Source organism: Rattus norvegicus, chromosome 12 (assembly GCF_021556685.1).
Source record: "Rattus norvegicus strain SHRSP/BbbUtx chromosome 12, alternate assembly SHRSP_T2T, whole genome shotgun sequence".
NCBI classification, from domain to species: domain Eukaryota; kingdom Metazoa; phylum Chordata; class Mammalia; order Rodentia; family Muridae; genus Rattus; species Rattus norvegicus.
Genome location: NC_141545.1, coordinates 31,120,620 through 31,135,980, shown reverse-complemented (window position 1 = coordinate 31,135,980; position 15,361 = coordinate 31,120,620). Strand labels below are relative to the sequence as shown.

General features: G+C 47.7%; 1 protein-coding gene across 8 annotated transcripts in view; it reads right to left on the bottom strand.

The window, feature by feature from the left end:
- Auts2 (activator of transcription and developmental regulator AUTS2) overlaps positions 1-14,503 on the bottom strand; it is a 1,090,556-nt gene extending 1,076,053 nt beyond the window's left edge. For 7 of the 8 annotated variants that reach the window (XR_015633985.1, XR_015633986.1, XM_087578369.1 and 4 more), the window contains exon 1: positions 12,779-14,503. Coding sequence is in view for 6 of the 8 variants with exons in the window: in XM_087578369.1 (XP_087434495.1) it covers positions 12,779-13,087 (309 nt within the window). In the remaining 2 variants the exon portion in view is untranslated. 8 annotated transcript variants of the gene reach the window in all.
- Between the last annotated feature and the right edge of the window lie 858 nt (positions 14,504-15,361).

Here is a 15,361-nt window from a genome sequence, read left to right as displayed (position 1 = left end):
TGTCTGACGGAGCAAGTTTCAACACTCAGGTGTGAAATCTCACCTCCCAGCACTCTGGCTGAATTATCCCCTTGCCTCTCGCCTGTAATTATCCTTTGTTCCCTCCCCCAGGTAGCTCTCAGCTACCACATATCCTCTGAGGCTCTCACATCTGGAAATAAAAACTCCCTCTGGGGGCCTCCTATGCTTTGGGAGAGAGAGGGAGAAGAAAAACAAGAGCTTCATGCTAGTGTAGACGATTTCTGAAAATGCCTTTATTGACACACGGGGTACAAAAAATAAATTGATATTATGAAACCCTCATGTCACTTCGCTTAAGGGTAATTTTTTCTTAATAGAGTAAAATTACATCACGGTTCTTCTAGAGGCCAGCTTCCTCCATCTCGACCAATCCCAAAAATTCAGTAAAGGATATTTTCTTTCAGTCGAGAGGGCATAATTAGACGTTTTGATTGGAGCGTTTTCCTTCCCTGTTTAACAAGATGTAACAGATGTCCTTGACTTTCCCAATAACAATACGGCCCTGCTGCTGGCACCCTTACAATTTTCAAGCTGAACTGTCATATAGAAAAATTACAGCTAGGGTGTCTCTGTACAATCCTGACTCTGAAGTGGTTCTGACATGCCTGGACTCCCCAATGGAACAGATATGGCAATCATATTCCATAATCATAGCCACAAGCCCTCCTAAGCGTGCACCTGAAAACCAAGCTCTGAGATCTGAATGACAAGGGCTTAGTCCAGTCGCCATCAATTACTGCTGGAAGACCAAGTAAGGTATGAAACCTGAAGAGAAACATGAAATTTCTCACGGTCATTTCCTTCCAGGGGACACAAGAAGATGGGAAGCACAGAAAGCCACGCCCACCAAACAGGACTTGATGGCTAGTTATTTTGTTGTTTGTTCTTTTAAAGGTTTGTTCTTACGACTCTTAACTGGGTGTATCTATGTGTCTGGGTCTATCCATATGTGCACAGCTCTTTCAGAGACCAAACGTGTCCTGTCCCCTGGAGCTGCAGCTGCAGCAGTTCTAAGCTGTACAACGAGTACTGGGAACTGAACTCAGATTCTTTTTAATTAATTAATTAATTTATTTATTTATTATATGTAAGTACACTGTAGCTCTCTTCTGACACACCAGAAGAAGGCATCAGATCCCATTACAGATGGTTGTGAGCCCCCATGTGGTTGCTGGGTTTTGAACTCAGGACCTCTGGAAGAGCAGTTGGTGCTCTTAACCACTGAGCCATCTCTTCAGGAACCCAGGGTTAGTTTTGAACAGTCAACTAACTTGCTGCAGGCTAGAATCAGCAGCAAGCAGAATAGCACTTTCCTTCTGTTTCCTCCACTGAGAAATTATCTAGATCGGGATGGGGGCTCACTTCGAATGTGGGCGGCATCATTCCCTAGGCTCGGAGTCCTCGGTAGTGAGAGTCAAGAGAACTGAAAGAATAACAGCAAGCAGGTAGCGTGGCTGCAACCGTTTCTCTCTGCTTGGCTGTAGATGTGGAGTGATTGGCTCTCTGAAACTCATGCCACTGTGACTCCCATGATGATAAGACCATAACCTGGAACTGTAAGCTAAGTAAATCCTTTCCTCTCTAAGCTGCTCTTAGACATTTTGGTTGTGAGCCTAGCCTTTAATGGCTGAGCCACCTCTCCTGTCCCCTAAGTTGTTTTTGGACAGGGTGTTTCATCACAGCAACAGAAATAAAACTGGAACACATGACTACCAAAATCCCAGCTTCCCTGCAGAGAAGAGTACGGCACTTGGTAAAAAGGACTCATTTTTCACAGCAAGATTCCCCCGACATCTGATCCAATTTACAAAAATTCGATTTATACCAACTTTGTCAACACATTTGCCCAGGGAGCATAACTAGAGATAGGTCTACATTTCAAATGGGAGGCAAGGCCTCTCTGATTGAAGTTCAAACTCAAACATCCTGGTTTAACAGCTCCATTAATGACATTAAGCACAGATCTAAAGATTACTCAGCCCCTTTGTCAGTCGCATGTGTTATTTATGGGACGACCTATCAATCATGCCTTCCTCTGATTATTTCCTCCATTCTGGTCCTAGGCTATTCGGTCTGCCAAATTAATACATTCCATCATTGCTGCGAATCTAAACAATGGTTGGTAAAAGATTAATAAAATAGTTGGGCTCTCTGCAACCACACACACACACCCAGAGAGATTCGTCAATGTCTTTTTATTTGCATATCTGGCTGACTGCCCCTGCAGCAAAACAGGAAATGGCAAAGCACAGGTATCCTGGATTCTGGTTTGCATTTAATTCAGGGTGTCAATCTGCTTCTGTTCTAATTGCATCCATCTTGATATGTTATTACAATCCCACAAAAAACTTCTTCCCACTATATGAATGGTTATACACACACACGCATGACAAACAGTTGCTATAAATTTCCTCACTCAGCAATAAACAGACAAATGCCTTAGCCAGCACAATCATGTGAATCTTGTGTTTTGAGTCCTTCAGAAGAAAAGTTGAATATTCACCTCAAAGACAGGCCAAAGTTCCTCCGTTGCATATATGCTGCCGGTATTGATGGCATTGCTCTAGATTTCCCCAGGTTACCATTCTGAAGAAAATAACTTAATCCCCTCTTAAGAAAAGTTAAAAAAAAAAACTGTTAATCAGGCCACAGTAATATCTTATATCCAAGTAATTATCTTTCCACTGGACATCCAAGAATGAGAAGCCAATACTCTCGTGACAGAAAGGTGGGAAAGGGGATTTAAACCAACACACCTGTAGGAAGGAGCAATGAATGCCAAGGTAGTGTACTACTTGGGGAACACGGGGGATGGGGGAAGAATGTTTTCAAAGTTTCTTGATATTAAGTAACCAACGGAACACTATTAAGGAAAAAAATAGGAAGCTTCGATGGGTGTGCTCCTCTTGATTTTTGTTTTTAAAACCTTCCTTCTGGGCTACAGATGTACCTCAGTGAGTGGAGAGTTTCCCTAGGTTGACCACAGCCCTGGGTTCAATCTCCAACAGTATATAAACTAGAGCTGGTGACACACACCTATAACCCCAGAACTCAGTAGATGTAAGAGGATCAGGAGTTCAAGGTCATCCTAGACTACCCAGCTACACAGAAGTTCCGAGGCTGGGGCAAGGGGTGGGGGAACGGGAAGGGGCAGGGAATGACTTAAAATTTAACAGATTTTTTTCCATGACACCCCCCCCCATCCTTGTACTCACCAGCCCTAAGGGAAAATAGTCTCCTACTTTCATTGGGTAATAGTCGGAACCTGAAAACCCCAGTATGATCTGGAACAGATCAGTTCATCCTGCCATTTGCAAACTCAGGGGCAGAAAGAACTGCTCCGCCCCGCACAACATCTGTGCAAAGAACACCACCAAGATGGTGGCTTCAAAAGCATAGCCTCCAGATGTGTAGTGAAACGGATCTGAAGACAACTCCGGAGACGTTCAGGTTTGAATTTAAGGATAAATCCTTCCTTAAAGACTGAATTCCTCAAGTTAATCTTAAAACTAATTTTCTCAAGTAACCTCAGAGAACACTGTATCAAGAAGTAAGGAATCTACACACACAATTACCAAATTCTCGTCTCCCTCTTTTGCCCCAGAGAAGGCTTACTTTCACTTAAAATATATTGGAGCATTTCTTAGTTCAGCTGAAGACCCTTGTGACTGTTTTCAATTGTATGGAAAAAGTGAGTGGAAGTCACTGTCTTCTCCATCATGGAAATGGAAGCAAGCAATATTCTAATGACAGGCTACTGTCTTTGCACCTTCATTTCCTTGTATTCCCTTTCATTTCTAATTACGCTAAATAGTTCGCCGGAGGATGCTTAATTAGTTACCTTTAGCCAATGGGAGTCGGGGGAAGGAGCAAATGAACAGACACCAAAAGTCAAAAAGAAAGAAGACCACAGGGATGACTTTGATCCCAGCCCCTGATAAGCAAGATCAAGTAAATCCCTGTGAGTTCCAGGCCAATCTGCTCTATGTGAGTTACAGACTTGCTAGGACCACGGGTCAAGATCCCATCTCCAGGGGAAGAAGAGAGGAAGGGAGAAGGAAGAGAAGGATGGAGGAAAAAGGGAAGAATAATAATCGTTGTTTCAGTATAACAACTGAGGGATAGTGGCAGTTCTGGATAATGGGTCTCTTAATTTCCTTAAGTTCTAAAATATCACAACCGGCAGAAACTACAAACCCCTCATGTAAGGGTTGCTTTGTAGCCGTAAAGGTTAAGTGCAGGGACAACAAAGGAAATGACATTTCTCACTTATCACTACAACTTGACCATGGCAATGGTTTATTTTAGGATTCAAAATGTAGCTGCAGTTGTTAGTATCAAGTCTCACCTACACAACCAGGGGTCACAGTGTGTTTGCAGGCAGTGGTTCAGTTAGTAGCTACTCTAAGGGACTTTTAAAAGCTCTTCTGACGCAACTTAACCCTTACCCGTACTAGCCATCAGTATCACTCGTTTCCTCCTTGAACTCTATGGCTCTCTTTCTTACTACGCCCAGGTTTTACCACGTTCTGATACCAAGAGCGTAAACCACTATGAGGTATACCAACAAGCCAAAATGACAGTAAAGTATTAAACAAATGTGTGTACTTATTGAGTGTGTATTAGTCTGATACACGCTAACCACCGTTCAGCTATGAAGCGGGAGATCCTGAAGAGCACAAGGCATCCTCTAACCCAGAGTGAACAGTGCCATTGTGCCTCGGATCATCCAGAACGGACGCAGAAGCCTGGGCTGACATAGTCCCTTCCTGAGGAAGCAGAAGCTGTCAGGTGGTATGAAACCAGGCATTCCCACCTGCAGTTAGTTACTAAAAGCAGAGAATGGCCTTGTTGGGGCACCAGTGGAAGGGGAAGCCCTTGGTCCTTCCAAGGTTGGGCCCCTAGTGCAGGGGAATATGGGGGGGCAGTAAGGGGGATAGATGGAAGGAATACCCCTATGGGGGATGGGGAGAGGAAGGGGGGCCTTATGGACAGGAAACCGGGAAAGGGAATAACATTTGAAATGTAAGTAAAGAAATATATCTAGTTTTTTTTTAAAAAAAAAAAAGGAAAAAAAGAAATGTAAATAAGAAATACCCAATTTAATAAAAATGGGAAACAGCAATAGAAATAAAAAAGACCTATCCTTTGTGACCCTGACTGATACCAAGACACGAGAAAACAAGATACTACTCCTTGTTCTGCATGAGAAACAGAGGATGTGAAGAAAGAGCTCACACCAGATGAGGAAAGACCACACACCTTGATCCTCTCTCTCTAGCTGAAGCGGGTGGACCAACAAGAGACCTGCAGTCACAGAACAGTGTGTCATGTGTTAGAAGTACCTCTGCCCTAGCTGATAGTCATCTCCCAAACTGTTTTGAGCTTCTCCTGTCTTGATTGTTACCTAAATAACAACTGCAGTCCTCTTTCCGCCTTCAAAGGAGTCCTCTATCTCCTTAAATTTTGCAGACTGTCGTCAAATAAGACACTGCTATCCTTTCCCCAGGTGGTTTTCCTAAATCTACAGCATATGGGGTGTAATCCCAACCCTGGAGTGCAGGGGAAGTGTTAATGGGAAGCTGCTGCCTCTTCACTTCGACGGAGTGAAACTACATGGAGTGTGTTGTAAATACATACCTATTCAGAACTGGGTAAAATGACTGAAATCCACTCTTAGCACCAATGCACACACATGCGCACACGCACGCTTTTCATCAGGAACTGCACGTGCACGCGCGCACACACACACACACACACACACACACACACACACACACACAGCCCTTTCATCAGGCAGCCCTATTAATCGTCTCATCCTGGAGACCTAGATTATTCCACAGTAATCCCAACAGTTGTTCTCTGTGCTTAAGGACTTTCTAGTCTTAACAGTCTCTCAAACTAAATAACCACCGTTTATTTTGGACAGTATTTTTAAGAAGTATAGCTTTATATACAAGCATCCCAGAATCTCTACCACAACACATTACTCCTTTTGAACTTTAGAATGGTGCTGGAAGACTGAACCCAGAGCCTCGCACATGCTAGGCAAGTACTTTACCACTGAGCTACACTCCCCCCCAAAAAAAACCCCAAAATCCCTAAACAAACAAAAAAAACCCCATTTATTAACCTTTTCCCAATAAGTGTTGAGAGAACACCTCTCTCAGAGCCAATCACTAACTTCATGGTCCACTCTTTAAATCTACTGACTAATTTGTATCTTACCCAACATAGCTAAAGCAGTTAATTTCCACAGCTAACAAGAGCCACAGGGACTCATCCTACATAAAAGACTCCTCCAGCGAATCTTGCTTCACAGAGTGAAACACAGAAGTTCAGTGAGTATGGTAAAAAAGCTTGAGTTCATGCACACATGCAATTCAGACTCTCTCTCTCTCTCTCTCTCTCTCTCTCTCTCACTCTCACTCTCTTACACACACGAGCCACAATTATGCATGTGCACTCTGTCTCTGTCTCTGTGTCTCTGTCTTGTCTCTCTCTCTCTCTCTCTCTCTCTCTCTCACACACACACACACACAAGCCACGCATATGCATACGCATGTGCGCTCTGTCTCTGTCTCTCTCTGTCTCTCTCTCTTTCTCTCTCTCACACACACACACACACACACACAAGCCACGCATATGCATACGCATGTGCGCTCTGTCTCTGTCTCTGTCTCTCTCTGTCTCTCTCTCTCTCTCACACACACACACACACAAGCTTCACATATACATGTGCCCTCTCTCTCACATACACACACACAAGCTTCACATATACATGTGCCCTCTCTCTCACATACACACACAACACACACACAAGTCGCACATATGCATGTGCTCTCTCTCACATATACACAAGCCACACATACAGCTCTTTCTCTCCTCTCTCTCTCTCTCACACTCACACACACACACACACACACACACACACACTCACTCACTCACTCACTCAGAAAGTCCTCAGAACCTGGAGTTATGCACACTTCTCAGAACTGAAATATGCTGAGGCTCGACCTCTTTCAGCAATCTCCTGGCTCTACAATCTCCCTGGCTCTACAACAGTCCTGCAGATGCTCTGACCCTCTGTGAATTACCACTCCACGCGCTGCAAGTCAAGCGCCAGATAACCAAAAACCTTTCTTGTAACGCCAACGTCAAACTCCTTTCTCATCCCAACCTTCTTTTCCAGGTTGCTAAAAGGCAGCAATACATAAAACTAGAAGGGCCTGAGGGAAGATAAAATCATTGGCTGGAGGGCAACTTGGTGGCGTCAGAATCAAGCAGCTGTCACACTGAGAAAGAGCCATTAGTGAGAAGGCTTCACCAACGCTCACCTTAGGAAAACAGGTGACACGAGGCAGAAAGGTAAGTGGACATCTCTCTATTAATATCATCACAGACCCCACCTGCCATTCCTGCAGCAGCCCCCGGAACAACTGCTTCTACCCCCTACTGTCAGTGTCCCCACCACCCACCTCCCAATTCTCAGAGATCACCAAACACCAAGATCTGGAATGGGTTCTTTGACACCTCGACCCATAGTCCCTGCTGATTTATGGATACAGTGCTGAGAATTAAAACGTTCTGTGGCCAGAGAGGTTTAAGAGATAAGGCACACGCTATCTCCTCCTCTGATAACCAAAATTTACACTCCGATAATAAAGACTTTTAATTCTGGCAGAACAAGTCATTCTAAAACATATTTGAGGACTGATCATTCCGCTCCAAGCCCAAAACACAATCTATGAGGAACCTGCACAAAGCCATGTTCTGTTCCAGCCTGAGAACAGTCGCTATAACTTCATCTCAATCTTTCCACTAACGGAGGACTGAGGGAAAGGATGCTTTAAGTAGGCTGCTTTCTTACATACCCACAAAGCCCCAGCACAGCCAAAATAGGAGATGGGGTAGATACCTGTCTTCCCAGAACTCAAAAGGTGGAGGGAGGGAGATCACAAGTTCATTGTCATCCTCAGTAAGTTTGAACCCAGCCTAGGGAGGATGAGATCATGTCTCAAAACACACACGTCCTTATGCAATACCTTATCTTGCTCTTTCCTCTAAAGTCTACTTTAGTTAACAGGACTCAAGTGCCTGTCATTCTGTAGGTATTAGGTTTAACTTATCAACTATATCACACTTTTCCAGGTGTTAGAAACATTTTGGGCGTCTCCTCTCCTAGTGTCTTGCACATATTAAGTACTCCATAAACGTCTGCTGAGTGGCGCGAGGAACATGATAAACTTAGTAAGTGAAATCTCAAAAAAAAAAAAAAAATTACTAGCACCTACTAGACCTAAGAGATAAATGTGTCAGATTCCATATAAAAGGCTTAACAGACCACTGATAGGTAGGTGAGCTCTGAAGCAGAACCAGGAAGTGGCGGTCACAGGAAAGCCTGTGTTTGATCCTCTGCACACCAGAATTGAGTCTTCCTTTTTTTTTTTTTTTTTAAGAAATAAAAAGAACACTACAGTGCTTGTCTGACAAATCTACCACTGTCATCCTCCTTTCCCTGTGGTCTGCTGTACCAAAAGAAACATCCGAGTCACAACAGAAGAATGGTGGGCGACAATACTCGTGGCTTCCTAATAGAAACCTGAAGAATTGGGAAAAGCACCTTAGCTGATACACCAGTACATCCTGTTAGTACCAGGGTTGCTAGAAGGCACTCTGGGGGCTGGGGATTTAGCTCAGTGGTAGAGCGCTTACCTAGGACGCGCAAGGCCCTGGGTTCGGTCCCCAGCTCCGAAAAAAAGAACCAAAAAAAAAAAAAAAAAGAAGGCACTCTGTTTTGGGTTTGTTGTTGTTATATATAATATATATAACAACATATATATATATATATATATATATATATATATATATAAGTGGGATAGCATGTGCCTATAAGCCCAGCATTCTGGAGGCTGGAGCAGAAGGATTTTGCTGAACGTGCAGGACTAGCCTGTGCAACTTAACAAGACCCTGCCCACTCCCCAAAAACAACTGAAAGAAACAACCCATTCAGAGCTACTTGCCCTCACCCTAACATCCAAAGAGTTCCCAAACACGCAATACTGTGTCTAAACGGCACTTCTGCTTCTCAACTGTGTAATGAGAACGCGGCGTTCAACTTTAGCCTCCTCACCTCCCCTCTTTATCTCCTATCATGAGACTCTTTGTAATCACGCACTTGAACTTCAGGGCACAATTACTCAAGACAAGTGTCCCTGCAGAATATGCAACCGCCTCAGCCAGTTTCCCTGCTTGTGACATGTGGGGAGGGGACACCAAACTGCCCTCTGAGCTTCCCGCCTTCTTAAATAAAAACCTAACGATGGTAAAGAAAGAGTGTGAAACTGCAGGCTGCCATTACGGTTATTACTTTTAGTCTAGAATCTGTAAAACCATAGCTGGCCTGGAAGTATTTATAACAAAATATTCCATTACCACTTAGGAGCTTTTGGAAGGAAGGAAGGAAAGAAGGAAGGAAGGAAGGAAAGAAGGAAGGAAGGAAGGAAGGAAGAAAAGAAGGAAGGAAGGCAGTCAGTCAGTCTCAGCCACCAAGAAGTCCCTAAGGACAAAATCTTAGAGTCAGTTTGTCGATTCAAAAGCCTAAGCACATGGGATTCCTAACTCAGCCAGAAAAGGCTCTAAACTGGTGTAATTTATAAGCCTAACTGTCCAAGCCAATACCTAAGTCCTCTTTATGATTCATAGCAAAGGATATCTTCATTTACGAGCACAAGTATGTATTTAGGGTAATTCCAAACACACACACACACACACACACACACACACACGTTCTTAACACACATTTCTATCCAAGCTCATGGCTGAATTGCCTGCTTCCTCATAAACCTTCATATTTCTTGGTGACAGTTCAGTAAATCTTTCAAATTTAGTGTCGTGAACATCAGAGACTCTAGCAGTCACTTCGAACTTGGGTTCTAACCATCCGATATGGACACAGCATGTTAACAGCCAATATATCTACATTTTGCTCACCACAACTACCCCCCACATACACCCCAAAAAAAGGTAAACATGATTATTTTTATCTTCCGATACATGGTTTTAACAGGTTTATTAACAGGTTTTCTAAAACATCTGAACTTCTGAAAATATGGCTGGACAGAAATACTAGCGAACTGTCTGTCAGTTTACTGAGGAGAGATGATGGTACCATGAGGATCTCTAAAGTCATCTGAGTCATTTATATATACTTCAGAGGTTAATGCAGAAATATTTACAGATGTCATCACAGCACCTCTGAAAGATGAGAGGGAGCTCAATGAACTACAGAAGAAGCAAGGTGTGAATTGTAAGTTGTCAAGTCTGGGGGTATTGAGTGCCTTGGAGTTCTACTGCTCTGTCTACTTTCTCATTCGAAATTTATTTGACTTTTTTTTAAAGTTAGGTCCTTTATACCAATGCGCCACTAGGTATGTGGTATCGTGGTGACGTAGAAGTGTCACAGCACTCAGCTAACCAAAGCATCCTGGGGTTTTAGGTCTAGAAAAGTAGCTGAGAAGTAAATTGCATTGCAGAAAGAAGTGTACATTTTGAAATTGATCTTCTTTTAAAATTATACATTTTGAGGCTTAAAACAAAACCGGAACAGGCACATTTTCTAGCAAAAAAAGATAAAGTCAAGCAGTTACTTACACTAAATGCAGAATAAGTGCAAAACTTACTTCCATCTCCACCTGGCCTTCGACAACGACGAGAAGACACGGGTCCCCCCCCTCTTGCTGACTAAGTGGGGCCACCCAGCAGGGCATGACAACTACCCAGAGAGCAGAACCACTTGTAAGCAGCTTTTTTCAAGTTCTTTCCTTCACCAAACCACGGGCAGCCACGCTGAGCCAAATCCCAGGCAGCGTTCTATCTCAGGACACAGGATGTCATTTCGATGCCCATTTTAAAGCAAGAAAGAGGTCACCCTGCAGTACCCATCCACCTTTGCAAAGTTAAGAAACACAGCTGTAAGCATCCCGAATGGTGGCACTCACTTAAAGCCGAGAGCACCAACTGGAAAACCAATGATGAAGTCAAGTACCAGCAACAAAATCTCTGGTCACCGCCAACGGGTATCAGCACCCTCTCTTCCTTCCTCCCCAACCAGTAGCTACTAGCTACTGGCCACTGGCCACCGCCATCACCCCCATCTGAAGCACTTTACAAAAATGAGCAAGTCTGACAGACAGGAAGACTGCCTTTTCAAAACCAAACTTGGAATCCAAACAGCAGGTCTAGAACCAACAATCTAAGCCTGCACAGTCAGTGAATGGAAGGCTTAAGCTCTCATTAACAAAGCTCCTCACTTTGGCACCTCTGAAACAATACCACCAACAAGAGCAAAAATAAATAAAGGAAAGGGAAAAGTTTCCTCACGCCATTATGTCAGGTGCCACTGAGAGGCTACCAACAGACCGCAGTTTGGTTTTGTGCTGGATCAACTCAAGAGAACCCCAGAAGCTCCTGTGTGTGGTTGTATGTGTTTAGGGTGGGGAAAGGGAGGTGGAAGAGGAAAGAAAGCAGTTAAATGTATTCAAACCAACCACCAATCCTAGCACCAAATCAGATCTGCCCAGGCAAAGATACTTTTCTGTGACCCCTGGACTACCTCCCTTCAGCCCCTTCCGTCCAACAAATACACAAACACACACACACACACACACACACACACACACACACACCGAGGAGCCTCTCAGCAGGCAGGAAAATGTGCATTTGAAAAACCAAGGCTGCCTGCAGGTGCCTAAGGAATAAAGACAGACACACAAACACATACACAAAGTCAATCATTGTTGGGGGGAGCACGTACAACAAGGAGAAGAGGGACAATTGGTGACAAGCCCTTCAGCAGCCAGCTAGGATTTTATTCTTGCCTCTCACCAGCTCTCCCTGGTGTACCTCCTGTCCTTCAACTAAATTGCTCATGTACACACACACACACACACACACACACACACACACACACCACGCAAATGTAGTGTGTGGATAATATTGTCATTAACCCTTTCTGCAATACAGCCCCATGGTATAAAATATAGAGAGACATTCCACCCTTTCCCCTTCTCCCCTCCTCCCTCCTTTCTCCCAACAAGGAGAAAACGCCCCCTTCCCCAGCTTCACCAAAAAAGGGGGAGGGGGTACAGAAAAGCCACAAAACCCTAGCAGCCTCTTGTCCCCAGGACATCCAGAAAAGGCATATACTAGACAGACTAATACACACACACACACACACACACACACACACACACACACACACACACAAGCATGGGAACATATGGCTCTGTAGAAAGCACACAGAGAACAGTCCACAGGCGCCCCAAACCCAAGCAAAGACTTCCACCAGCCAAGAAGCCATGATTGGGGAGGGAGAAGAGGAGGAAAGGAGTGGAGGCAGAGCCATCCGTGCAGAAGGGGGGCGCATTGTTGTGATGCCCGAACCCCTTTCTTTCCACCCATCTGCTATGATGGGAGGTGGGGGTACAGGAAGGGGGCGCAGGGGAAAGGCAAGCTGGACAAGAACGAAACCAGTGGAAGACCAGACCAGGCATACCGCTTGGCGATTCCCTCCTCGCTGCCTATCTGCCCCCAGCTCCCCCTACACACAACCCCACACCCAACAATAAGACCTCGGCCGAGACAGACAGCTTCGAGTGCGGCGGGGGAGGCAAGAAAACCGGGGTGCAGCCTAGTGGGGGGTGTCATGCATAAAAGGAAACCATGGGGGGAACAGGAAAGGGGGTCCCCCCCTTACCTCCAGCGCTTCAAAAGTAACAAAGCTGGTCATGGCAAATCCATCAATGATGTCCTCTTCGGCTGAGGTGGACTCTCTGCGCTTCCTCCGCGGGGGTCTGGGCCGGGACGGGGCGGAGGATGGGGGCTTTCCATTGTCTTCCTTGTCGGAGCCCGACGATGAAGCCAGCGAGGGAGCCCGGGTCCGGCCGGTTCCTATACCACCCGCCGCACCGGTTCCTAAGCCGGCCCGGGAGCGTCTCTCCCGGTCTCGCTGTGATCGCGACCTCCGCTTTTTCCGGAGTCCATGTCCCCGCGTCGGGCCATCCATGGTTCTTTTAACCGCGCCGGGGATCTTCCCCGTTCGCCTACCCGCGCGCCACAGGCTCGGGCCGCGGCCACACACACACACACACACACACCAAGAAGAAAAAAAAATTGACACCGAGCCCCCCCGCTTCTCCTGCACGGGCTTTTCCCTCCAGCCGCGAGGAAGGGCGCGGGGGAGAAGGCGGCTGGGAGGAATAAAAAAAAAAAAAAAAAAAAGAAGCCCAAGAAGAACAAGAAGGGAGGGCAGGGGGAAAAAGAGAAAGAAAAAAGGGGGAAGGGGCGGGGAGACGGGGAGGGAGGGACGGGGAAGCGAGAGGGCGAAGTGTGGGGCTCCCCTCTGCACCGAGGGTCGGAGATGCCTGCGAACAGCGCCGAGCAAAGTAATGGCTGAACACACAGGTCTCCTTTACAGAGGAAAGGGGGAAAAAAATAACTCACCAAGCAGGCAATAAATCAGAATAGCGGAATGCTTTGATCAAGAGACTGGGGAAGCCCTCCCCGCGGCCATGCTCTCTCCCCACCACTGAAATCGCTTGGCTTCTCGCTTTTCCTAGAGACCCCCCCCCCAAAAAAATTAAAAGAAAAAAAAAAAGCCCGAGGTCCGAAAAGGTCACGGTGAAGTGAGGGGTGGGTGGCAATGAACTTCACCCGCCCCCTCGTGCAGGAAAACACCCCACACCTCCGCCTCTCTCACACACTCGTCTCGCAGAAAAACTCACTCCCGGGCTCCTAGTCTTTTTTTAAGAAATGTATCCAAGGGAAGCCAGGGCTAGAGAGCGAGCTGAGAGGGGCGAGACCCCCCAGAGAGGGGAGCATAACCACGCAATCACGAGCGGAGACAGAGGTTGCCCGAGGAAAGGAGGAAGGGAAGGAGGAGGACGCTGAAGCAGTTGTGGGATTTTTTTTTTCTCCCTTTCTTTTTTTCGGTCTTCGATGGGGGGGGAGGAGGAGAAAAAGATGAAAGAAGAGAAGAATTGCAAAGCCTGGCGCGTGCCACCGACCCCCTCCTCACATACACATGCACGCACGCACACAAATTGTCTCCCCCCACCCCCAGTTCCAGAGGTCACCCTTCCTCAAAAAAAAAAATTATAAAGGGGGGGCGAGTCAGTCAATGAGGAAAGCAAAGAGCAGTCTCCAACCCGAGATACACCGGTGTGGTGCCGCCGCCGCCGCCGCCGCCGCCGCCGCCGCCGCCGCCGCCGCCGCCGCCGCCTCTTCTTCTTCTTCGCGTCGCCCCGCCTGAGGAAGAAGCGCTGGGAGATGCCGCTCGCTCACTCGCTCGCTCGCTCGCAGCTAACGCTGCCTCAGCCGCCGCCGCCGGAGCCCCGAGCCCGACGGTGCACGGCGTGTCCCCGGGCGGCTACAGCCAGAGCCCGGGCACGGCCTCATCCTCCGCCCGCCTCGCTCACACAGCGCCCGCTCCTCCCCCTCTGGCCGGCCCACCGCCGCCGCCCGCCTCGGCCCAGCCCCACGCCCGCCCGCTTGCCGTCTCTCTCTCTCCCTCTCTCTCTCCCTCTCTCTCTCTTGCACGCGCGCTCGAGCTCGCTCGCCGGCGAGCGCTCTGGAAGACCGCCCTCTTCGCGCCTCGCTCTGCGCGCGCTCCCGAGGACCGCCCTCCTGGCTCTCCTCGCGCTCCCGAGGGCTCCCCCCTCCCCTCACGCCTCACTCGGCGCGCTCCCGAGGGCCGCCCCCTTCCCCCTTCGCGGGCTCCCGAGAATCTCTCACGCCTCGTTCTCTCCCCTCCGCAATCCCCCCACCACCACCCCGGCACCACGGGGCGCGCTCCCGAGGGCCGCCCCTTCCACTCATGCACCACTGGCTGCGCGCTCCCGAGAAGAGCCCCTCCCCTCGCGCCTCTCTCCCTCTCTCCCACGCGCGTTCCCGTCCTACCCCCCCACGTCTCCTCCCGCGCGCCTCGGGGCCGGCTGGATCACGTGACCCGCCCCCCTCCCCTAGTTGTAGAGTGTGTAGAAAGCAAAAAGGCTGAGGGGCTGGCCACCGCTCCACGAGCCCAGGGCATGCGCGCTGGGGCGGCCGGGCCTGCGCACTTGGGGGCGGAAGGGGTCTCCAGAGGCTGTGGGGTATGTTGGAGGGGTCGGTCACGGGCCCGTGTGGAGTTGAAGTTCGAGGGCGTGGAGGCTGCCCCAACATCCCGCCAAACGCACGGAGGACTCGCGCGCGCACGCGTAGCAGGCACCTTTCTCCGGACACTTGCTCCCGGAGAGCCTTATCTCCTCCACTCCTGAAGCTCTTGCTGGTTCAACTACTCTCA